Source organism: Enoplosus armatus, chromosome 9 (genome assembly GCF_043641665.1).
Source record: "Enoplosus armatus isolate fEnoArm2 chromosome 9, fEnoArm2.hap1, whole genome shotgun sequence".
Taxonomy (NCBI): Eukaryota; Metazoa; Chordata; class Actinopteri; order Centrarchiformes; family Enoplosidae; genus Enoplosus; species Enoplosus armatus.
In genome coordinates this window covers 10,383,165-10,409,796 of record NC_092188.1, presented here as the reverse complement: position 1 = coordinate 10,409,796, position 26,632 = coordinate 10,383,165, and the positions used below count along the sequence as shown (strand labels likewise).

Sequence of the window (26,632 nt, the reverse complement as noted above, 5' to 3'; positions counted from 1 at the left end):
GGAGAATAGTGGAGACGGCAATAATGAGAGAGAAAATTTAATGGGAGAGACAAAGAAGTAAAAGAGAAAGAGGTAATGTTAATGCAGTGCAGCCGGCAGTTTGCGCTCCCTCTGCAGCACTTGTGAACACTCCTGGCTGTGTTGAGCACTTGCTCCTTTATATCAGCGTCCTGCTGCTACTGTAAAAAGAGACATTGAGAGAAAGAGTTTTGCGTGCATGTATTTAAGTGTTTGTGTGTGTATGTGAAGGCACGTCTGCAAGCCCTTTGTCGGGAAGCTAATAACAAATTGTCATGCTGGCTCTTGATTTGTCTGGATAAAAGAAGCCATAATGAGCCCCATAATGCGAGCTATTTAGTGCACCATTTGAAGCAAGCTGCCGTGTCTGTCAGTCACAGGAATTTCCAAGTCTCTCCGTGACAAGCCTGGGCTTTTGTCCTGAAGTCTTTAACAATAAAGTGATACAGCGATGACAGACATGCTCACACGCCCTACTCACAAACCCGCATCTGTTAAACATTCATTATTCTTCTCCGTTGTCTTGCAGAGAGAAAAAACTGCCACGAGCTACCGAGCCAAACAAGGCTGGACCCAGTGGCTGCCTCTTTTCATGCCCACTGCTGCCGGAGCCGGTTCCACGTGGCACGCAAGTGTGAAATTGGTGAGTAAATTACATGTGAGTGCTGTGATGTGCCAGCAGCTGGTCCATCTTTACAGGTCAATACTGATCAAACATGGCTGATAATGTGTGCAGGTAGAACATTTTTTGGCTTATCTAGGCAGATACCAACAAACTAGTGAATCTTCTCTGGAAATAAATTGTGTTTATTGATAAAAATCCATTACAAAAGACTGTACAGTGTCATTTCCACATCCATTTTCCACTTGATTAATTTTTATAATTCATTCAAACTGAATGCTTTTACAAATAAGGCAACAGCAAACCATTCTCCTCTGAAAAGAATTTAAGCTAATGATCTTATAAATGCTCATATCATTGACTCATAGTTGAAGTTCATCTCTGGCTTGACCCATTTGCAGCTCTCAGCTAAGTGATCAAGGAACCAATACAACGCCTCGCTGCCCTCTGTCAATACACCTGGTCTGACCTATTGGCTGAGGTGGAGAGGGGTGCGGATCCATAGCATTGACAACCTTCCCCGTTCTCCTCTGCTCTCTCATTAGATCCACTCTATTAAACTCCTTATGCATCTGTCTGTAGGCTGCTGGAGCTGGAAAACAATCGGAGAGCCCTGCTGGTGGTCGGTGAGCTCCACTACGGCTGAGGAACTGAGAGAAAGCGCTGAAATGCGCCATGTTTACAGGCTATTGAAGACACTGGAAGGATGGTAGCAATGGTAGAAATTGTCTTTGAGTAGGCACATAGTGTGTGTGTGTGTGTGTGTGTTCTTGTGCGTTTGTGCAGCTTTGGGAAATGCACTTATTTGCTCTCTGCCAGAGAGTTAGCTCTGACATCTGTTCGGTAAATATGGAGCAGGCAGTTAGCTTAGCACAAAGACTGGAAACGGGAAAACAGCTAGCCGGACTCAAATGGTTCGAAATTTCACCTATCAGCACATCTAAAGATAATTTAATAACAGGTTATATCTCACTTGTTTAATATGTACAAAAACAGAAGTGTAAAAACAACAATTCAGTATTTTTTGTGGTATAATAATAAATTGTTCTGCTCATCACCTCCTGTAAAACTGTGACTTGTCATTTTTTATACTTCTTTTTTTTGTACAGATCAATCAAACAAGATGTGTTAAAAAGTGCTGTTAGGCGGATTTTGTTATCTTTGGACAGAACCAGGTTAGCTGTTTCCCTCTGTTCCCAGTCTTCATTCTAAGCTAAGCTAACCAGCTGCTGGCTGTAGCCTTATATTTAACAGACAGATATAAAAGTGGTATTGAATGTACAGAATGTGAATAAGCGTTTTCCTCAAAATGTCATATTCCATTTAGGATGATGTTAATGTCACTGTTTACATGTGGGTGTGTTGGTGTTTGAGAAATAGCATCACACGACTCTGGTGAATGTTGACATTGGTTTCTGTGTGTATGTACTGTACAGTATGTGTGTGTGTGTGTGTGTGCCTGCGCTTGAGGCATCATTCAGGGGTGGAGTTGAGGCGAAGGGGACTGTGTAGCACAGACGAGGCAGAGGGGTCAGACATGGCCGCAGTCGTCACTCCCATCTTCTTCAGGGAGCGCTCGTCTGTCACTGAGATGGAGCGAGAGAACGCAGGACGAGGGGCAGCCGGTGTGCCTGAGATAGATAGATAGATAGATAGATAGATAAAGACAAAGGGAGATGTTTTTAATTGTTCCTTTATCCACGATTCTCCCCCTCTGTTTGCTTTGACAATACAAATCCATTTCACATGTCATGCCAATACAGCAAATTGAAATTGAAGTTGAGTGGCTGAGAGATGGAGAAAGAATGAGATACATGTGACATGAAAGAAACAACAAGACAGTGATAAAAGAAGAGGAGAAGCAAAAGAGGCACTGAGAAGAGGAGAAACAGAGGGACAACTGTGTTTGAGTTTTCAATTGATTTAAGCATACTTAAGATCTGTGTTGTACACTTGGATTCCCATTAGTTAAATCCCTTATTGGTATTCAACTCACATACCCAAATTTTTATTAGACTCTCTAGAGTAAATGACATCCATTTACTTTTATTACAGCAGATGAATGAAATGAAAACTATTATTCGGTCTGTGGAGATAAATGCAATAGCAGCATTTGGCCTGTAGGGGGTCATGGCGGTGCAGCGAGCTGCAGCAGGTTGAGCAATGACTGCAGATTTGTTGCAGCTTGATATCCCTCATCATCACAGAGAGAGAGAGAGAGGGAGAGAGAGAGCAGAGGCAGCAAGATGCTACAGACCACATTGTGAATTCTACCTTTGATATCGCTCACATCCAGCTGAGATTCACCAGACTAACCAGCAGGGGGCAGGGTGACCAAACACACACGCACACACAACACACACGCACACACACAACACATATGCCCAGACACAGACCCCCACCAGGGCTGACATTTGCAGCTAAGTGCTGCAATGGCTGGTTATTTATGTTGAGAGGGCTGGTGATGGGGAGAGTTCAGCAGGTGGCTGCATTACACTGTTTATCAGACCGACGCAGTGGCATTATCACTTCATGAGCCAGCCTTTACTCCCCCCCCCCCCTTACATCTGTCTTTCTGTCGTCCTTTTCTGGGCACACACCCTCTGTCTCTCCCTCCTCACTGCTCCTTGTGTTGTGAAATGCCTCCTGACTGCTCCTCCCTCTCCCATTTTTCTCCCACAGATGTACACCAGCCATCTGGGTACTTGTAGGGCACAGCTAAGGCACTAGTGGTACAACCAGCCTCTGTTCAAGCCTGTTAGCATGACAGAGTTATTCACTCATACGGTGGATGGCATAAATACAAAATACCTGTTCAGATTTATTGTAAAATTATTCAAATGATCTAAAAATGTTTTTTGCTGTATCGCCTGCTTATTATGCTGAAATTAAATGCAAGAATAATTACTGCGGAGAACAAATATACATTTCAAACTTACTGCTCTTTTCATCTAGTACTCATTTCTGTCCCTGTTTTCACCTCAATCTCTCTCCCCCCCCCCCCCCCCCCCCCCCCCCCCCACCATCTGTCTCCCCTCCCCATCGTCTGTGGTATTTCAGTACAGTGCAGGTCAGGAGCTGCAACCTCACCTGTGTTGTTCTGGCTGGATTTGACTTTGCTGTTGGTCTTTTCTTGCATCGCCTGCTCGTACTCTCTCACCTCCTCCAAACTCAGCCCTGTGGGGAAAGCAAAGTGTATACACACACACACACACACACACACACACACACACACACAAAGCATCACAACAGTATGAAATATGTATTCAATTTCACAGGTCGTATATTGATGTAAAGTCAAAGTACAACTGTATTGTTCTGAATGTTTTATCATGTATCTATAATATTGTGACTGTATTTCTGACCCACCGTGCCATTCGTCAACCCACGCCACTGCTTGCCTGTGGCCAACCAGAAGAATGTCCCGGATGTTCTGAAATAATTCCAGAAACAAAAACATGGCTGGAAAAATAGAAATGCTACACAGTGCTTTGAATTTAGAAGTGTGCAGGTGTGTGTGTGTGTGAAATGCTACATTTAGCATTATGTCACAGTGCGTCAATGTCAAAATAACTGCGATACCTTTTGTGGAATTACTTTAAACAAATGATATCATGCGTGAGATAAGTAATAACTTATCTTAGGTAAGTGGAAAAGTATGTCAGCGGTATTATTTGTGCCAGCCTTTGTCAAAACTAAAGCCACATTCCCAGAAACACTCTTGTTTTGCAGTAACAATGTAGCAAAAAGGGCCTTGCTAGTTTTGTTCTTAGTGCTTTTGGTTTTCCTTCATGCTTCATTGTGGAGGATAAACGTGTTGAAAGTGTTCTTTTCATCGGCTGTTTAACTTGTTCCCAAACCTCCATTGTGAGAAACTCTGAAAACCTTTGCTTTGATTGCACCTGAAGATCAGAGGCCCTCTAACTGTTTTGTGGTGTAAAACAATACAGAAAATGTCCTAATAAATCTGACCTAATGGTGGATTATATAAAACCCAGTGCAGAGGTCTTTTGAGGCGAACAGCCTTCTTGGCGGTGGTCTCTGTAATTATACTAATGTCTGGAATTTAATGTGGTAACGATTTATTTGTGTCAAAATTCAACACATGGCACATTCACATAACAAATAACCAGTCAGGATTGTTGAAGACCTTCATTTTACTGTAAATGTACACAGAAACCAATGCTTGAATGAAGCAGAGCACTTTATTAAATCTTAATAGCTGTAAATTTTGTATTACACCTATAAAAGGCTTGACATTAATTGCAGATCCAACTCTCTTTACATCAGCACAGGGAAAAGGCATGATGGGAAAAAAAAGTTCTGACTCACTTTGTGTATGAACTCCTCAGTCCTGGTCTGGAAGCCGTACACCTCGAAGCTGCACTTCACCCTCTTATAGGAGCACATAATGGGCTTGTGGTCGTCTCTCCAGCCTTTCTCTAGAGGCCCTCGGCCAGTTTTACTTGACTGCCAGCGACTCAGGTCCTGCACAGAGCACACAGTGGGTCTATATGTTACTTGCTGAGTCTGCAGAAACCTTGGCCCTGTGAGGCGTCTTCAGGGGGAAACTATGGATGTGTATGTGTGTACTGCAAGTGTGTGTGTGTGTGTGTGTGTGTGTGTGTGTGTGTGTGACAATACATGTGTGGAGGTGCAAGCAGGTTGTTGCTCAACACAGCCCATAAGAGGAAGGTGTGATAACACACATTATGCATCTGTGGCCAAAGGATGACTGGAAAGTGTTTGTGTTTGTGATTTTATGTTCTCACCGTGTCACTTGATTTATGAGATAGGTGTGTTTGCTGTTTTTTGTTTGTGTGCGGATGCATGTGTGCATGTGTGTTGATGTGTCCTTGTCTGCATGCCTCTGTGTACCGACGCTGTGAATTGACCTTTTGTCTCTGAGGACTTTGAGGGAGTAAAGAAGTGTAAAACCTTGGCAGGGAGGGAATGAAGATAGGCAGATTTAAAAGCGGTGTGTGGGTGTATTACTGATTTATGCTCTTTCAGAAGCAAAATACAAGCCTGTAAAGCAAAGCAAATAAAGGAAAAGGTGGGTGTTTTTGTATAATTTGTGTGCCCATGTCCACACATGCATTATGAACCATTATTTCTTTCTATTTGCTTTCTTGCCAAGAGTTAGATGAGAAGATTCATGCCAATCTCATATCTGTGCACAAAGTTTGGAGCTAGGGCCAGAAGGTGATTAACTTACCTTGACTAAGCATAAAGATGTACAGCAGGGGAAAACAGCTAGCCTGGCTCAATCAAAAGTAAAAAGACACATGGCTACTATCTCTGATTAACACTTTGTATCCGGTTTGATTTATCTGTACAAAAACAGAAATATAGAATGACAAGTTGTGGTTTTAAGGGGAGGTATGTGCTGTAACTAGCCACTGGTTGGCATAGCGTAAAACCACAACTTCATTTTTACACTTTTGTTTGTGTGTGAATTAAACTAACAAGATACAATGTGTTAACTGGGGAGCTTTAAAAGGCGTTGGTAGGTGTATTTTTTTAACTTTGAACAGAACCAGGCTAGCTCTTTCCCCCCACTTCCAGTCTTTATGCTAAGCTACGCTACTTGCCTCTTAAAACACAGACATGACAGTGGTATCGATCTTCTCATGTAACTGTATTTATTATATAATCATATTTTCAAAAATGTCGAACTATTCCTTGAATGAATGATAAACACACAGATTTTCCTCTGCAAAACCTGCAAAATAGGCTCAATATAGTGAAAGTTTATCTACACACAATCATTTGTTTTTGTCTTTTGTGGCTGCACATGTGCATGTTTGTGTGCTTATAACAGTACAGTACGTACCTCTGACTCTTTGTAGTGCTTTTCAGGGATGGGGTCACTCAGGATATCCAGGAAACTCACATTCTCTGCCGGGGACGGCGTGTCCCCAAACACCTACATCCAAACAGATGGGGGAGGTCATACAGTATAATGAGAGAAGACACACATACTCTCACACAGATACAGTCACTCACTCAGTGGAGAGCTGGATGAGAGTAGATGAGTAACTGTGTAGAAAACTGAGGTCACACACCATAACACCCCTCACTATATCCCACCCTGAGGCCCTTGGAGCAAATCACACTGGAGCAAAGAGAGGAGAGAGCAGAGGAGGGGGAGATGAAAAAAAAATCAAGGACGTATGGGGGATATTAAAAGCGATATGAGAGTGGAATACACTTTTCCTTGAGAGAGAATGGAGGGAAGCTTGGGAGAGTGCACTTTTATCTGACCTTGTTTAAAATTTGTTCTAATGCCCCGTTGAAGTTGTTCATTTCACAGCTGAAAACTAACAAATAAGAAAAACCTGCTGTTAGATAATAGCCTGCTATGCTCCTGTGGTGCTGTTGTTGGTCTGTGTCTACCCAAGGTCTTGCTCCCTCTTATGGAATGTGTTGCATTAGCTGGATGTATTGTGTTGCTTTTTACAATGTGCTCCGGGAAACGAGGCTCTCATGGTTTCCTCATCATTGTCTTTCTCTGTTTGCTGTGTGGTGTAGATATTTATACAGAGACACTCACATCCATTACTTATTAATACTCCATTTCAAGTAAAAGTATAAATACTCAATGTGCAGAAAAATGGCCCCTGTGACTATTTTACTTTTATTATTATTCATACTTTACTTTTTTTTACAGTTTTTACTCGCTTGAACTGGAGCAACTTGTTTGTAGTATTTCATACAGGGCTGCAACTCAAGATTAGTTTCATTATTATTATTACTATTATTAATTTGCTGAATACTCTTTCAATTAATCAATTGATTGTTTGCTTTGTAAAACCTAGCATTGCTTAGCTGCCAATTAATTTTAATAGGCTAATAATATCAGCTCTAGTTGTATACACTGTTGGGTAGTTTAATATATAACAAAGCATCATATTTTCTCTCCATATGTTTTTGTATGTAAAACCTTGTAACTCGTAACTACACAAATAAATAAATGAAAGAAAATACTCAAGTAAAGTACCTGAAATTTGTATTTAAATACAGTACTTGAATACATATACTTAGTTGCTTTCTACCCCTGAGCCTTGAAGCTGATTTGATGATGTGCGTAGCTCATAAACAGGTCTCTGTGAATGCGTGTTTGTTTGGAAAAAACTTATGTAACCTTTAACGACATGACATGAAACAAGATTCACCACATTTCTGTTCCCAACCAGAACTGTAGATCTCCATATTTTGACGTGCTGGTTCTTGTTCTTACCTTGATTACACAGTGCAGACGCAAGGGCCAGACAGAGTTGCAATTATTTGTTTCTGATTTCTGTGTGTGTGTGGACAAAATGCAGCAAGGCAGCCGTGCTGACCGCCGCTGCATGTCTGGTTAATAGATCTGCCAATACTGCATTTTGTGCTTTGCTTGTTTTCCTTGTAATGGGCACATCAATTTGATGAACATTTTCTTTATGCTGCAGAGAAAATTGCAATATCTCTCCCTCCCCTTGTCTTTCTCCTCCCCCTCTTCCCTAATCACTCCATCTTTCTCACCTCTCGCTCCCTCTCCTCTCACATACTCACGTTGTCGTTATCGCCGTTGTTGTTCTCAAATCTCGTCTCAATGCGTATGCTGAACTTGGGGAGGAATGATACCTACGGGGTGAAAAGAGGTAAAAATGTAGAAAAAGGGGTTGAGGGCAGAGATAGAGAGAGAGAGTGGAAGCAGGCTGCAGATTAGATCCACTGATACTGGAAAGAGATGAGCTCTGTTGCATTCATGTACAGTAAATTATGTGTGAGAATACTTACTGAGTACTCTGCAGCACCAGGGACGTTCAATATGGATAGGGAGAAACAGCATTAGTTACTCATACATGCATGAGCACGCAATTGCTCTCTCACACACATACACGTTACCACAGGGGAATACATGCAAACATAGCGATAAATATTTGATGGCACTTGGAAAACCAGCTGTTAAAAGTAAATAAGTTTTGTATAATGCATTGAGGTGAAGGTAACCTGATGTTTAACACAAACAGAGGCACTCAAACACAGACACACACCTGTGATGGTGTACGGGTAGAAGTTCCAGGCCTTTTCTGTCACATAGAAGAATCGCGGGACAAATGCTTTTGCCCAGGAAGGCAGTTTACTGAAAAGCAAAAACAAAAAGAAAGAAGGATCACAGTCAGGGAGGGAAAGAGTAGGAGAGAGAGAGAGAGAGAGAGATTATGGAGGGAGACAGAGAGATCCTAAGTGGTTTTTGTGCCATTTATAGCCAGATTACCTGTAGGCTACTCTCACCACAGCGTTCATTTGTATGACTCATTCCCAATTACACCTGTGGTGATGAATTGTTACTGTAGCTTCTAGGTCACATGTCAGAACATGATTGAGGTTGAATACATTTCACACTCACTGTACTTATGTGTGTGTGTGTGTGGAATGTGTGTGTTCCAGCATATCTTTACTAATGAGGACCAAATGTCCCACAAGCACAGAAAGATTAGGAAAATCCTCCACAGTGAGAACATTTCTTTACTTCTTTAAGAGTTTATTTTAGGATTAGGCCTTGGGTTTATAGTGGTGATTAGAATAAGAGTTGAGGTTACATTAGGGTAATGAGTGAGGTTAGCTTAGGGTTAGGAAATGAATTTAGAGTTAAAAGAGAATTCTGGATGTTTTTCAGACTGGGCTTTCAGCATAATCACAATTCATTGATTAATGGACTGTCACCCTGAGCACCAGGCATATATAAAACACACCCTTTCAGTACAATAACATGGACACTACGGTCACGCATAGCTTCAAATTCCAGTAGTTAACATTCATTACAATATTTCAGTCAACATTTCTCACACACTTCCTTGTTTACTTTACTGGCTGCAGATCTTCTGCTGTGTTTAAATCACATTGGAAAAACAGAATCCCTTCGTTTCAGCTTGAAGCAAATTCAAAAGTCATCATAATATAGTTGTAATTGGATATAAGGACATTTATAAGTGTCCATTAATGTATTGACAGGCAGGTTTAAAACTGTTGAGCACTCTGGACCTTCGAAAACAGCAATATAACAAATAAACTCTTAACTAAATGTCCCCTTGCTGGATTTCTTGTAGAGCTTTCAGCTACATCTCGCGTCCTTCATGAGTGTATGGAGTTTTGTCAGTTGTCATGGAGAGTGAAGAAGTATTTATTTATGAATAAATAAATAAATAATCAATTAATATAATTATTATACACGCCTGGTTAATACATCATAAGGAGTTATAGTTGTTCACAAATACATTAAATTAAATTAAATTAAATTAAATTAAATGTGCTTATTTGTTAGTTAGGTTAGCTTAGCATAAAGACTGGAAATAGGGGGAAACAGCTAGCCTGACTCTGTCCAAAGGAAACTTTTTTACAGAGGGTTATGTGCAGGACTATATCTAGGGTTGAAGTAGTAACTTACTAGAGTCTCCTCTGGTTGCCTGGCAACTGCTCCCAGCCAACAAATAGTACGACAAATAACCCCCCATAAAACAGCAAACACTTTTAAAACAGCAAACACTTTTTGTACAGATTAGACTAGATATGAGTCATATCTAGTCTAATCTGTCTAGTCTAATCTAAAATTGATATCATATGACGTGTCAATTTGTGAGCTTTAGAGGTGCTGGTAGGCGGATTTTGTTACCTTTGGACAGAGTCAGGCTAGCTGTTTCCCCCTGTTTCCAGTCTTTCTGCTAAGCTAAGCTAACTGGCTGCTGGCTCCAGCTACATTATTTAATGTACAGAAATGAAAGGGATATCAATCTCCTCATCCAACTTGCTCCAGAAAGCGAATAAGTGGATTTCCCAAAATGTCGAACTATTCCTTCAATAAACTAAAAAAGAATAAAAATAAAAAGAGATAAAAATGTCCTTTTATCTGCTAACAAGTACATTATAATGTGTTATAAAACATGAATTAACTGTTTATAAATTCTTAAGAGGGTGTTAACGCCAAGTGTCATTTTAATGTATGAACTTAGTATTAACTATTAACAAATAATATCTCAGAATGTGGGCTTTTTGGTTATAGTGTGACAACAGAGATATATTTTCAACACTACAAGGGAAATATCAGAGCCTAAAAATTCCCACATATCCTGTGGCCAGCAGGATGACGTGGACGTTTCTCAGCTGTCAAGTCTGATGATGAGCTCCTGGTACAATAACATCTCCACTGTAACCAGTACTGGCCTCAACGTGTTTCAGGCAGGGTGGACTTGGACTTTGGATGTTGGCGGGTTACACTGCAGTGTGGGTGTTACTGTGTTGAAATTATGTTTTATTGCTTGTCAGTAGTGATACCTGCAACTTAGATCAAGAGATCAAAGATCGAACACAATCAGTCATCATAATGACAGAGCTGACATCTGGAGGATAAGGCTCAGGTTGCAAATAGGCAGAATTATTAGTATTAGTGGATCATTAGTACAGCGAGTTGCACTCTACCTGCTGAGGTAGATTCGCTTCTCGGTCGCCTGTCCCGGGCCGTGCTGGGGGTGAGTATCTGACTCATTCCTCACCACCTCCACCCCTTCTCCACCACCGCTCTGCTCACAGCTGTGCTTACTGATCATGTACAGCTGGCCAATCCTGTACTGGAGCCCGCGGAGAGGGTTAGGATGAAGTTCATGGCAGTGATGATGTGGATAGGGTGAAGAAAGAGAAAGAAAAGAAACTGTGGTGAGAATACCTGAAGCACAAAGCAAAATCATCTTCCTAATCCTCAAGTGACACATTATAAGTGTGGTGTTAGTTGAATTCAGTGTTTGTTGATTGTGGTCGTGCATCAGGGAAGATTTAAATTGAACAGGTAGGCCCTCGTCTTTATCTCTAATATCTTAAAGTGATGCTAGGTAACTTTTGAAAGAACTCACACATTTTCCCTCTCACAAATAAAAAGTTGAATTCATGAACAATAAAATGCATGTATTAAATTCTCTCAGAGGTTTTGCAGTTACAGCCAGTAGCTTATGGAGGCTAATGGTAGCTAATGTCAGTAAAGTTTGGGTAGATATTGACATTACAGCAGGACTCTTCACCACCTGTGCTATTGTTATACTACATTTTAGCATTCAGCACTATCCCATAGGTTAACTGTAGCTGCTATTTGAAAAAAGTTATATAGTCTTGATTTAACTTTTCGAGCTTGCACATGCACATTGCATGCACATTGCATGCCTGTCCGTCCTGGAAGATGGATTCCTCCTCTGCTGCTCTTCCCGAGGTTTTTTCCTTCTTTCCCCATTTAAAGTATTTTGGGAATTTTTCCTAACCCGAACAGAGGGTCAAAGGATAAAGCGTGACGAAGCCCTGAATTTCTGATTTCAGGCTATGTAAATAAAATGACTTGACTTGACATTTAAGATGGGGTTGAAATCGAAAGATATCTTACAAAATTTCTCTCATCGGTGGCCACAAGGTAATAAGGAATTTCGAGGACTGGGAAATCCAGTGAAGTGTAATCAATAAACCACACACCCCATTGAGGAAATTATAATCACCATCAGCCACTACGGGGAAGTAGCTGGTGAGAGTGAGGAGAGAAAAAATCTCCTGGCAGCAGGTTCAGCCATAGTTGCTGAGTCCGATTTTGTCTCGACAGGCACTTACTCAGTGCTGCTTAGGCGCAAGCTTTGTATCTGCTCTTCATTTTTTAAATAGTCACTTGCTGTGTATAAAGATTTCCCTCAAGTGACCATACCAGACATCAAAACTTAATTTGGCCAGCGAGGGTGAATGCATGGTGTCTAAATTACGGGGGGATGGGACTTTGTTCTCTGCTGCAGCCCCAGTTTGTGCTCAGTGCTGATGAGGCGGGAGTATATATTCTAAAGAGGACGAGGCCTTTGGGCATCTGGAGCGGCCTCATCGACGAGCTCAGCCTGACAGAATCAGTGTTTTCTTTTGAACTATTCACAAATCACATGCTTTACACAATAATACCATTTTTTTGCCCTCATACTGCTGCCATTCTCTGTCTTTTCCTTCCTCTACATTGTTTCTACGTACAGTATTTTGTTTGCTTTAATTGCGGTTCACTTGGTGAACTTTGTTTTTAAAGTTATTATGAAGAAGCAATAAAATTATACCGTAAACAACTAAACTGTTCTGCTGTGGCCACTGTAATGTAATTCATTTTGTTGCCCTATATCGGTGTGCTGCTAAAGCATTATTTTAATTAAAAGCAGAAACAGAGAAAGATGGGGAGGAAGAGAGAAAGAGGAGGGCAGATATCAGTTCGCCATCCTTCAGTGTACTCTGTTGACATCAGTGTGACACTCCTCCTTCTTGTTCCAATTACTGTGGAATGTCAACATTCAATATTTACTTATTGGGTATTCATGAGACTTAATTAATCAAAGCGATAGGTGCTTAGACTACAGAGCAGCGAGCTCCTCCCACACACAGGTTGTGAATCTTTTCACTTTCTAGAAAACTAATCTTAGCAGGAAGTATGTCCTTAAATCATTATCATGCACTCTGAATGGCTGTGATGAGTGATGTGCTGAGAAACTCATTCATTGACGGCTTTTGGCACGTATTTATTTATATACTGTCTTTTTAAAAAACAGGCGAGAATAGGTTTACAAGCAGTGAGTTTGTCATAAATTGCTGAGAAGTGTAAATATAGCTCATTGTTGTGGGGTGGAGATCTGCAGATAAGGTCAGTGTGACGGCAACTGAAAATGAAAGAATTTACGATTAAAATGAAGCACAGCTCAAAGCAACTTTTTTTTAGCAGTGATAAAATACTTTGAGCAAAGACTTGAATTTGTTATGTAACCCTGCTTCTGTCCACTGACAATGAAAAGGAGACACATACAAATACCTTATCTAAATATTTGCAATTGATTGTCTACTCAGCCCCAAAGCATAACATTTACCCTCATCCCTAAATAATAATCATCACAGATCAAGCCTTTCAACCTAATTCTCTTTATGGTGGTGTTGTGCCTATAAAGAGTATTCACCCACCTTGGAAGTTTTCATGTTTTAGGGTCTTTCTTTTCATAATGAGTGATGGGATGTTGGAAGTTTCCCCTGACTTTTACTTTTTAATCTTGGCGCAGGTTTTGCCACAATACTGACTCACCAAAGGTTGGATCTTCCAAATACAGGTGTACTTAAACTACAATCAACTGAAACCCCTTGGCTGCACAAGGTGATCTCCATCCAACTCATTGTGTGACCAGTGGTGCACCAGTGATGACACAGGCCTGTCCTGTTTAAAGGCAGTGAATACTACAAACATGTATTTTGCAATTTAGATGACTTTGTAGAGATCCGTTTTTAGGATCTTTTTTTGTTCAGTAGCTCTGTACATTACAGGTTGGATGATGGTATAAGCACATTCATTTGGCAGCTGCTTTTATGCAAAGTGACTTGAATTTGTCCCTGTACACACACTGTACACACACACTGAGACATTTGGGGTTAAGTGTCTTGCTCAAGGACACGTTCAGCAGCAGTGCATATGACGAGCTGGAGATTGACCTACCAACCCTATGAACCCACCCCACCACCTGAACTGCAGCCTCCACCTTTTCCCACAGCAGAGTACAATAGAGAACATTCCTTAACACAGTGGAGCTGTATTGTGTTACAGACGTACTACTCTATATTTTACACCTGACGCTATTCCCTTTAAAAATGAAGCAAGGGTTAGGACATTGTCAACTGTCACAATTTGATACCGCCTCAAATACGCTGCACTTAAACTTATATTACATTCAGGCGAAGAGAGGATTTGCTGCAAGCTCAAGTTTCTGTGTGCATTGTAGTGATACTGTAAATCCTATTTTGGACTGCTATTTGTCACTGTCATTGTTGTGGTAACAGGTAGAATTGGAGGGGGGAGGGCTGTGTAGGAGTTGATGAGGACATTTCTTTTGAAGGACACTTTGGTGCATAACTCCCTCGTCCGTCCACCTTGTCTCTCTAGCGGGATCTCCTTTGTTTATAAATGTGCAGGCCGAAATGCCTTTGTTTGAGTTTAGGTCCTGCGGAGCCGTAACCAGTCCAACTAGTTTTGAGCGCTGCTAGGTGTGCTACAGCAAAGCGAGGGAAGTAGAGAAGCAGACAGATGGGAAGATAATTTAGACACAACAGCAGTGCTATGATGCTGCTGGCCAGGTGTTGTGCATTGGCTCCGTCAGATTGGCCCGAGCCCGTCGGTGCTGAACATACCTCGCTACCCGATGTGCCAAAGCTCCCACAGAGCAGCCGCAGGAGGTCTGTGTGCTCTGTTGGCACTTTTCTTATCAGCACATTAACACTTTCAAGATTACAAGTTGAAACAACACTTCCACATTTGAAATAAAGCCCTCTCTTTTGTCTTTCAATTTAAAGTTGTAGGAGGGTGGTGTGTGTGTGTGTGTGTGTGTGTGTGTGTGTGTGTGTGTTGTGTTTCTGTGTGTGTGAGCGTGGGAAAGACAAACACACTTACCTCATCCACAGTCAGTGGCATACATATGCGGTACTCTTTCATCAACATGGTGCTGTTACGGATAGGACTGTCTTTGTGAACTGTGTCTGTGTCTATCTCAACTGTCTTGGTTGCATAGTAGACAGGCCCAGGCAAGCTACACTGCTGCTGGACCGCAGTGACCTCTTTTCTGACGCTCTTCTTCCTTTGTTTTGCTGATGTCAGTAATCCATGGAGTTAAGTCCAGTCCTCTCTGTCAATGAGTATCTGCTGTTTTTCTTACTTTCCTCCCCTCGCTCACTCCTTACAGCCTCGTCTCTCTCCCTTTCTGTTCCTCTTCCTCAATTAATCTCCTGGACACGACTTTTTAACTGCTGTCTCTCCCTCCTTTTTGTTACTTCTGTTTTCTCTTCTCCTGCCTTCAGCTGCCCTTTCTGTTAGCTGTTTTCCTTCACTTACTTTCTGTTTGCTTTCTTTCACCACAGTGAGAAAGTAGTAATTAGCTGTGAGGTAAGACTGCAACCTAACCAACTCTACCTGTTCTTTTCCTTCTCTGGCTCTTTGTGCTTTGTTTAATTCCCCCTCAGACTTCTCATGTGTAACCTTGCTGTCTGCTCTGCGCTCCTCCCTTTCCCCTCAACTGCCCTCCGCTGCTTTCAGTTCCTCACAAATTCCTTCGCCTGTTCCCGCCTTATCTCCTTTTTTTCTCTCCCTCCTCCCTCCCTTAGTATCCACTCTCCGCCCATTGTACTTTACTACCTCCTCACCTGTGTCACCCCCCCCTCCTCCCTCCCCCTCTCTGATCTTTATCTTCTCTGTCGCCAACACTGTTTTCAACAACAACACTCTCTATCATCTTTCTATATCTGGAAACATTAAGTAGCACAGTTTGTTAACATCAGTCTTTGAATTTGAAGCACGTTCCTCCCTAACCTTCTTCCCAACACTCATGGCAGCACTCGGGGTACATGAGACACACTGGGGTAGTCAGGGTGAGCTGTTGGATTAAATATTACCAGAGCCATGAGAACTTCCATTAAGCACAGTGCCAGACTCGCTCACATTGTATTATTTCATGACCTTCAGGTGGGTTTAATTGAATCTGTGTTTAGTCAATGAGTAGTGGGATCGAAGCAGTCATAATTTCTCGCCTGTGTCCGTCCTTGAGTCACGGGACCACTCTCCTTTTGTGTGGGCGAGAGCTAACGGCCAAGCACTTATTGTTGCCTCCCCATCAAATAAGAGAAGCAGATGTCAGGGTCAGTCTGGTGGGGGCCAAAACCAGTAACCGGCCCTGGATTCTTCTTCTCTGGTGGAATACACTTGCTTTTCTTAGTGTGCCTTGAGACGGCGGCCAAAGTGTCTCTCTTCTCCACATGTCTTCGCTATCATCCGCTCCGCAGTGAAAGAGCGGTGAAAACAAATTCCAGGTGGGGTTCGCTCCTATCTTATCAGATCAGTGTTTAGAGAAGGGAAGCCACTTCAGAGAGCTGAGGTGTGCTTTGCTTGTCTCCGCCTGGATTCTCCCTGGACTCAACGCACACAGAGCTCTGACAGCACGCGCATCGCCACAGTGTAAAGGATGATTGGTGGCGACTTAGATGTGTACTCAGCAGTTGATCTAGTAATTGATTACTTTGATTGATTATTTAATTGTGTTTGGGAACTGGGTTGATGGTAACCATGGTGATGAATGGCAGCGCTCTCGGATGACTGATCCTGCAAATTATGAAGCTGATCAAGAGATTGGTTTCTTGATTGATTAATGGATGAAAAAGATGTTTACTGTAGTCAAAGGCTTATCCTGTGCCTTCTTTAAAAGATCAAAGTCAGAGGTGGAATAATTCAGAAAAACACTGTTTTGAAAAGTCTGTAATCGAAAGTATTTTTGTGCATTTTCATGCCTTAATTAGAGATATGACAGTAGAGATATGACAGGAAATGAGGGGAGAGAGATGGGGAAGATATGCCACAAAGGCCCCATTTACACCTGGTCCTAACATGAGATCTGTATCTGGATACATTATCTGGATTAACATCTGATCAACGGAACCTGGCATTAATAAGCGTTGTCATTATCTTGATTCTGCCAGCCTTGTGATCGGATCTCAATATGCAGATTAGTTAGGCAGGGCTGGCGGATTTGTCAAAAAAAACATGGTGCGTTCCAGGTCAAGGAAAGCAAGGCAATGGATGGGCGTCATTCATATATTATGAGATATATATACATCATCATTCATCATCTATCTTTTTTTTTTAGCGGGGCAAGACTTTGCTGGCAGGATGAAGCAGCGACAGGGGACTTTTTAACTTAATGTGGTCTGGCCGATACGATGCGCTCTGTGTGCATTTACACCCTAAATTAACATGTGTTTTTACTGACCCAGGTAAGAGCCAGAAGATATCACCTGGTGTAAATGGGGTAAAAAAGGAAGTAGCAGTTCTTGTTACCCTGTACACTTATAATTTTCATTCTTTGCAATTGAAGAAAATGCAATGTTTCGATCTTAGACCTTCGTTAAGGATCAGGGAAGTGTTTGACAGCAATGTTGCATTTTCAATAAACTTAAAGCTGACAATGTGCTGTAATTCAAACTTTCTTCTGTATGATTTCACACAACCCTTAATTTGACGATTCATTCTTTGAAATTAAAATTAATATTCTTGCAAAAATGTCACTACTGTAGTGTAACAGCTAAATGTATTACTTTTGTGGTGAACTAGAAAATTCCTCTTTCAACACAGGTGACTAAGAATCAGCCGAGGAAGCAGTGCAGTACTTTAACCTGACTGAAACATTTTGACTCTACTTCTGGTCAGAGCTGCCCGTCCTTATTCGGTGTCCTGCAGGATGGAGGAGCAGGAAGTGATGGAATTGAAGGGGACTTCATCACGGTGCTTACACCTATCACATCCTCTCACATCATTAAATGAAAAATGAATGGGTGCACTTAGAAAACTGGTGAGGCGTTGTTTGACCTCTATGTTTCCTGCCCCGACTGTGTTCATGTGCGTGCGTGTGTTTGGTAGAAGGACAATGTGTGTGTGTGTGTGTGTGTGTGTGTGTGTGTGTGTGTGTGTGTGTGTGTGTGTGTGTGTGTGTGTGTGTGTGTGTGTGTGTGTGTGTGTGTGTGTGTGTGTGCGTGCGTGTGCATGGGGCTATGTGTCAGCGCTGCGATGGTGGTGAGCAATATGGATTTGTATTAAGCTGGAAAAAGGAAGAAGCAGATCATTAACTGGTGGGCCGGCTGCCATCGCTGCATTACCGGCTCTTCAATCTCAAGGTGTGGTCACAAGCCAAGGTCAAAGGTTGACTGGTGTCCCCTCCAAGCGTGTGAATGATGGACCCCTCCCGCCTGGGCCTGGATTAGCAGTGGCTTGGTGGAGGGCACAGAGCTGATACGCTGCAGCTTTTTCATCTCACGGCAGGGTGAAAGGTAAGGCTTTGAGTAAGATTTAAGATGATGAATTCAGCAGTCTGTGAGGATAAGGTTTGACTGGTTTATGAGCTCCGTGTTGTACAGTTATGAAGTGTGGTAAGTACCAGCATCTCTCTGTGAGTGTGTCCGGATCCTCAGCCTCCCTCCCTTCCCTCCACTATCACGACAAGCCCGCCGGACGCCTCTGATCTCTGTTTTGGTCCAATCATCAAAAACCTGAAGTATTTAGGTCAGACTTTAGCCTAGCAAAGGGAGAGACAAGAGGAGAGAAAAATAACAGTGAGAGAAAGAGAAAGTACATATTCCATTATTGTCCTCTTTTCATAGAGTGTCTCAAAGCACAAACGCCGCCAGATGCAACTGACACAGCAGACAAAAAGGAGGCTGGTTGTTGTGCTAACATCTCTGTGTGTTTTATGTGTGGTGAGTAGGGGGGGGTCTTTGTATGTATGTTTGTGTGGCTGGCTCCTCTGTGTTAAGATGTAAGCTTAGTCTTAATCTCCTTGTAGTTGAGTATCAGGCTGGTGCTAAGACATTGATTGGACCAGCTCCTTAATTGATACCACTGGAGGACTGCCCGTCAGGGGGAATGTGCTTTCTATGTGTGTATGTGTGCTTTTTGGTGTGTTAGAAGTTAGAAGTGATTCCCCGGTGACCTGGATGAAACAGAGCGCTCACTTATCCTTATCGAATCCCAATCTCTTGTTGTCAAGCTGTGTCCCGTTGGGAAACACGCACACGCCAGTGAGGAAGATGAGGTCTTATCCGACATCGTTAGGGGCTCCAGACAGCGTTCCAGGCCACGGCAATCAGTGCAGCACCCCAACATGACAACTTGGCGCAAGAGAAAATGCAACTGCTTTCATTAATTCCTCCAAACACACACACACACAAATGCACACAAACTCACATTACCCCCCACATATGCACCCATATTAACACATGCCATTACGCACACACCGGCTTCTTGCTCTGGTAATCAAGTCCTGAGACTCCAATTATAAAAAAGAATAATTCATTTGCAGCTTTTCTCCATATTCATGAGCTCAGCAATATAGACTGAATTCCATACATTGTTGTACGTATGTTCCCAGATGAATTATAGATGTTATTTGAAATTGTTCAGTGTTCTTAAATGTCATCATTAATCTGAAACAAGGAACAACAGCACCGGCTCATATCCACAGAGGAGAGTGAAAATGTGTTTTTGTCTCTGCAGAGTTTGTGCGCAAGAAGAAAAAGATAAAAGATCCAGATCTATTCTATAGCTTGCATTATTCCTTTGTATATATGTGAGTCTGAGAGAGAGAGAGAGAGAGAGAGAGAGAAGGAGAGAGAGTCCTTATGTGCATTGGAGGCAGCCAGAAGCCAGTGTGTATCTAAAGGCGTTCAGAGCAGGGATGATCAGAGGGTGTGAGCCCAACACATTCATCAGGGCTCTCCACAGGGACCGAAGTTGAGGCGCACCACAGAGACGAATAAAAATGCTGCGGACCGAAAAGAAATGAAATAATTTATTCCAGGAACGGAGTGGAGGGGATTTGGAGACAAGTATGTGTGGAAGGGGAAGGGCAGAGGAATGGATTAAGGCTGCGTTCAGTGTCTGCGTGAGATAGAGGCGAACACTGTGGCCCTGAACTTTTTCCTATTCCACACACAAGGAAATTCAATTGCCACTTTCCCTCTCTTTCTGCCTGGCATGTGAGAGCGGGAGGAAAAGGGAAAGAGAGATAGACTCAGCAACTGAATGCAAAGTAAACGCACACATATAGTGTAGTATGCAAATTGGGGGAAAAGGCATCTCTAGCTGTTTTAAAAACTTGGCAGTACCCCTTCCCCACTCTCCAGCTCCATGTCTTTAACGTTAATACCACACAGTCCATTCAGGCTCAGAGAGTCATCCCGATAGCTTTAAGGCCAGCGCTATTCTCCAAAAGAAATAAAATTTGGTGAGTTCACAAACGGCTGTTTAATGCAGCACCGTGTGGAATATCAGTTTATTCCCTGCGGCTCGAGGTTTGTTTGCTTAACGACATCCACGGCAGATGCAGGAACTTTCCAGTCACAGTGAGAGGAAACAACAGAACTGGAAATCTAAAAAAACAAAAACATTACATGATTTTTGTATCGATGAACAAGGCGATGGGATAGTTCAGCGGACCAGCCCTCACACTTTGCAGCGATCAAAGCCAAATGTGGCACTCAGAGCCGCCATTTGGCCTGTGGGAACATGCCAAATTCAATTTCAGGTAGAGTATAGTGCCAGTGTGACACCACTCCTCTGAGACACTAGAAGCCTCCTCACAACCTCGCAGTCTCTCACTCCTTGTGGTCAATTTCTTTCTATCCGTATTATTGTATTTCAGTGGGACCTGACAAAAGTACTGCAGAAATGGCAGGAATAATACAATTATAAAGGATAATTTCTTTGTCTTAATCAACCTCATTAACTGCTGGTAAATATAAATAAGCTTTAATATACTGGAAATATCAATTTATACAGTAAAATTAGCATTTTAATGTTCAAAACATTTGCCACCTGGGACACCAAGTGAATTGAAATTCCTGTTTCTCCTGCTTCTCCCTGCTTTCACTTGTTGAAGTTTCCAACTTCTTGGAAAGGTTTCCAAAATACAACAACTAACAGTTAGGCATCTTACCAAGCCAGAAAATTCACATTTCATGTCACTCAAAAGTAAAAACAACTCTTGTAAGAACATGTACCATTATCACTTAAGTTTGTGGGTAATCTGAGTCTTAAGCAGCATTTGTTATGTTTATTATGTCGGCTGTTAAAGCTGGAGGCCATCCACTTCTGTTTATCATTTTCAATAAAATAGAAAAAATATATTTTATGAGCCCATTACTTGTTTTGTATATAAAATATGAATTTCTAAAGTAAGTAGTTACTAGTTAACTAACCGAGTCTCAAATAAATGTACTTATGTAAAAAGCACAGAATTGTCCTTTAAGTTCAGATCAGAATCAGAAATACTTTATATACCACAGAACTGTCTCTACCAGCATGTTTGGAGAGGGCGCAACTTCAAAAGTCAGTAGTTGAAAAATACGCAGTTATGATACAGGAATAAAGGAGAAAAGTAAGACAAAATAAGAAAACAAACAGGAGCAACTGTAACAGGCTGCATGCACGGTCGGCACATGCACACAGTTGTAATGGAGTAGAAGTACAAAGTGTTAGTGTCTGTTTCATAGCAGCAATACACCGAAACAGAAATACAGTTACAAAAGCTTCATCAACAGGTGCTGAGCTTGTAACTAGTAACTTAACTAGTAACAATTTTGATAATCAATCAATTATTTATGTTATGTTATGTTAAGCAAAAACTCTCTGCTTCAACATTCTCTGCTTCCAGCTTCTACAATGAGAGGATCTGCTGCTTTTCTTTGGTCTGTAAAATTATAAACTGAATGTCTTTGTTTTTTGGACTCTTCTTCAAACAAAACAAGGACATCACCTCCGGCTCCGGCAAATTGTTGTGTCATCATTCACTATTTCTGGAGATGCAGACTAAAGACTTCATTGATTATTTGAAAAAATAATCGACAGATAAATCATTAATGAAAACATTTACTCTTATTTAAAAACAAATTTGAGGTACTTGAGATAGAGCTGACAGAAAATTAATTGGCAACTTTTTTTTTTTTTACTGTTTAAGTCATTTTTCAGGATAAAATGAGATTTTGTGGTTCTATACGCTTCTCAAATGTGAGAATTTGCTGCTTTTCCTTGTAATTACTTTATTTTAAATAGTTCAATAGAGTATTTTATTATATGTTTTTATTATATTGTTTTCAAGTACATTTTCCTCATTATACTTTTACTTAAGTATCATTTTCAATGCAGGACCTTTACTTGTAACAGAGTATTTCTACAGTGTGGTATTAGTACTTTTACTTAAGTAAAGGATCTAAATAATTCTTCCATCAACTTTTGTGTGCAGGATAATTATATATTTATAAAAAAGAAACAACAACAATAAATATTCATTTACAAATCTAGCACATTTACATTTGCTATGTATTTCAACAAAACATTAAACAGGATTTAAAAATGTGGGTATAGAAATGTTGTCATGGAATCCAGAATTCCAAGTGCACCCTTGTGTTTCTGTGCATCTGTGTACACAGTATATGTGTATTTGTATGTGTGTGTTAGAGAGAGACAGAGACAGAAAGAGAGAGAGACAGAGACAGAAAGAGAGAGAGACAGAGAGAGAAAGCCTTATTGTTTGATTGTTAGCTCAGAGCTAAACAGATGCGTAAATAGAGATAGTGGAGCCCGGTCACATCAGATTAGACCAAACAACAAAAATCAAACTGTCTCCCTCACTCACTCACTCTCCTGCACACAAACACACACATGCTCTCACAGACAGTAAGTGGAAAAAACAAACAGACATCAGCAAAGCAATGTGCCTCAATCATATGTCCAACCTTTATTAACCACAACAGGAAAGCATGCTCCCGCACTGTAACTATCATGTAAATGTACTCAGAGGTTGTGGGTCTTTGTGTGTTATAGATGCATACCGACACACACTGTGGAGTAAATACAGTGATGACGCATACCATCACATGCCTCATAAACCCTAATGTTACCACTCCAATATCTCCATAGGCCCCAGGCAAAACAGAGAGACCACCACAGAGACAGGAAGGAAGAGAGAGAGGGAGAGGAGCACACGGGCGAGCTGTGTGATGATGAATTGATTGATGAATGCAAATGAAGATGAATGCATGTGGCAAATACAGATAACAAGAAGAATATGAAGAGTACAGCGGCTGGTTCACCTTTTCCCCCCTAGCAGAAAATATGAATAGCTGATGTGTATCTGGTCTATTAATACCACAGCAGCGACAGTGAACGCACCACTGAACCAGATATGGATCCCTTATCACAGATCGTATGGCCCAGAAACAGCGGCCACCGGTCTTTCTATACCATCTGGAGCCTAATCACTGGGGCCGGGACGCACAGATCAGCTTAATCGCCCTACATCCTAACCTTTATTGCCATATGGACTGAGTCCTAAAACTGACCATAGATCAGTGTACACACAGAGTATCTAGCAGCAGTTTGTGTTCTTAATTGTTTATTAATGCAGCATCATTCCATCACAAAACCTCCTGAGTGGAAACAACCAGGTGGAAACTGTTGTGTGTGGTAAAACAAATGTGTGTGGCTTATTGTGTGTGTGTTTTTACATCCTTGTACTATAAACTTTCATATCTTTGGGTTTTGAACTGTTGGTTGGACAAAACTAGCAAATTCTGACGGACACCTTTCACTATTTTCACAATTAATCGGATGAGATGAATCGATAATGAAAGTAATCCTTAGCTGCTGCTGTATGTGGCCCACGTGTTTGCATTTGTTTGTGTGCAACTTTTCTCAATTTCACCAAAATGTCCTCCCTAAAAAACACATTTTATTGTTCACCTCTACTGATATTTAGCCATACAGAGAGGTTTTGTTTTATATGTCCAAGTTTTGAGATATTCATCTCTGAGATTTCTGCCTCGCTGCCTTTTATTGGAACTACTTTCTACTGAGGAAATATGAAAACTTTGACAACTGTTGACAGCTTGTTGTGTGGATTATCCAGAGTAATGAGGACACTGATTATGGGAAAGAGATGTTGCTGTTGAATTTTTTAAATCTAGGTTTTTAATGCTGTGAGCACCACAAATAAAATTCCATTCAGCTCTGTTGTCGGATGGAGGCAGACATCTCAGAGATGATACTGTATCTCAAAACCAGGGCAAATTAATCCAAAACTATCTTTATGTTTGGAAATATGCTTTTCCTTTTTAATTTGAGTGAAAGGACCCTTTAAGGATGTTGATATGGGCACACTCACTCACTCACTCACACACTCACTCACTCACACACACACACACACACACACACACACACACACACACACACACACACAGTGACCTGTAGGTATCTAGAGGTGAGTCTAATGATGAGTGTTTGGGAGAGCGATGCAGGTTCCACAGGACAGATCTCTCAAATACTGATAAAGGGGACATTGCCTCTAGGCATTGATCCGAGTTCACACCACAACACACACACATACAGTACATACACAATACTGCAACTTGTGTGTGGTTCTCTCCTGCATGTGTGTGTGTGTGTGTGTGTGTGTGTGCGCGCCTGGGAGTCAGTCTCATATTGATGATTGTTCAATTAGATGGAACTGAGTTGTGCGTTCCATCATTTACCAAACCTCCAGGGGGCAAGACACATTTCTATCAATACAGCGAGACCTTTGCCCTGCTTGTCCTAAAGCAGTTGTTACATTTAAGCACTCGGTCTATATCTGTGTGTGTGTATTTCTCTGTGTGTGATCATGAAAGACAACCCAAGGTCTGCTGAAAAGGTTAAACCCCAATCATAAGACCATTTACTGAGTAGCCCGGTGCACCGTCTGCTGATGATCTGAGGCTAACTATTGCTTCATTGATTAGTGCTGATCCCAGATTACACAGAGAGGAAGAGAAAAAGGAAAGGAAGGATGACTGAGGGGAAGACAACAACGCTTCCCAATTTTAATGTACTTTACACCGTCTGCGTCCCCTGCAGAGATTCACCTTTGATTAAAAGAGAATTGTAAACAAAATATAATCCAGCACGCCCTACAGTAGCATTTCTCTTCAACAAATGGTTCTAAAAAAGTTACTTGAATATAAATATTTCATTTCAGCTCTGAAGCCACAACAAGAGGAGTTCACTAACAGTGTTATGATACTGCATGTTCCTCCACTCTCTGCAAGCTGCTCACACATGGTCACTGACATGCTACTAGATTTCTGGCACACTCACGCACACACACACACACACACACACACACACACACACACACACTGCAGCTCTCCATGCAAAGACACACCGGGCAGGGTGACACTCACATGTGGATCCACAGACGCTGGTGTGGCGCCTCCGTTTTGCTTGGAGAAGCAGAAAGAGGCGATAGGAGGCAGGAGGGAAAAAAGGCAGGACGGCGAGGGAGGGATGCAGGGAGGGAGCCAGAGATGGATGGATGGATGGATGGGGGGTGGGGGGATGCGGAGGGAAGCAAGGGAGGGGGCGGGGGCGGGGGGGGGGGGTGCAATGAGAGGGCTGAGTGGCTCTAGTAAATATTTATATTGCAGTATGATACGCGGGAGAGTGAAAGAGAGAGGGGGAAAGACAGAGAAAGGGGGAGATATAGAGCATCCATCCCTTTATTAATTTTATTCCGGACCGCTAAGTTTAGCATTCAACACGTGTCGCCAGTGATGGAGAGAGGGAGGGAGGGGGGAGGAAACGAGAGAGAGAGAGAGAGAGAGAGAGAGAGAGAGAGAGAGGTTGACGGTTGCTAGGTGACGGGGCGCATATACTGAATTTTAACAAAAGAACAGGGAAAGAGGGAGAGGGAGAGAGCGAGAGTGTGTGTGTGAGAGGAGAGGAGAGAGGGAGGGAGAGAGGTAAAGAGAGAGATCGGAGAAATTGAATACATGTAGAACATATATATATTTAGAGATATATTTTCCCAGCGTGTGTGTGTCTGCCTGTGTGTGCGTGTGTGTGTGTGTGTGTGTGTGTGTGTGTGTGGTGGCGGCGGCGGCGGCGGCGGTTGGGGGGGGGGACACCCGCAAAACGGATACCTCAAAAAGGAAGGATGTGAAAAAGGATGGAGGGACGCAGGAAAAGAGGGGGGAAAGGCTGGTGAAAAACAGTAAGTACATTTATTTTAATGATATTTGCAGTGCAGAGGCATTTTTCCCCGCACACACACACACACACACACACACACGCACACAGACTCTGTAAAGATTAATTGCGGCTCGGGCAGTGAGAGAGGGTGCTACGCGTCATTGAGACAGGAATAGGGGGCTCGGGTGTCGGCATCTGTACGGCCGCTCGTGATGGAGAGATGGATGGCCGGGGATGGAGAGGTGGAAACGGCCGGCGCACCGGGGCTTTGACCCCTCTGTCATTGCTGCGCCTGAAAACTCTGAGCTCCTTAATGCATATGTTCCTCACAGCAGCCGGTATAGATAGTCCGATGATACACACACACGCACACGCACAGATTA

General features: G+C 42.1%; 1 protein-coding gene across 1 annotated transcript; it reads right to left on the bottom strand.

Annotated features, from left to right (window-relative positions):
- Positions 1 to 798: 798 nt before the first annotated feature.
- On the bottom strand, positions 799 to 15,699 carry pitpnc1b (phosphatidylinositol transfer protein cytoplasmic 1b). Its single transcript, XM_070911534.1, has 10 exons — positions 15,105 to 15,699; positions 11,105 to 11,253; positions 8,683 to 8,771; positions 8,426 to 8,433; positions 8,198 to 8,269; positions 6,477 to 6,569; positions 4,973 to 5,128; positions 4,010 to 4,073; positions 3,731 to 3,817; positions 799 to 2,271 (listed from the first exon to the last, which is right to left on the bottom strand). Exons 1-10 carry the CDS (start codon positions 15,150 to 15,152, stop codon positions 2,114 to 2,116), a joined length of 924 nt encoding a protein of 307 aa, XP_070767635.1. The 5' UTR covers positions 15,153 to 15,699; the 3' UTR covers positions 799 to 2,113.
- Positions 15,700 to 26,632: the final 10,933 nt, after the last annotated feature.

Excerpts from the sequence above, each read along its gene's own strand:
- pitpnc1b (XM_070911534.1), bottom strand. The coding sequence starts at position 15,152 with ATGTTGATGAAAGAGTACCGCATATGTATGCCACTGACTGTGGATGAG. Across the intron at positions 6,570-8,197 it reads ACAACGGCGATAACGACAAC|GTGTTTGGGGACACGCCGTC; the intron begins GTGAGTATGTGA and ends GTTTGGATGTAG. Across the intron at positions 2,272-3,730 it reads ATCCAGCCAGAACAACACAG|GCACACCGGCTGCCCCTCGT; the intron begins GTGAGGTTGCAG and ends TATCTATCTCAG.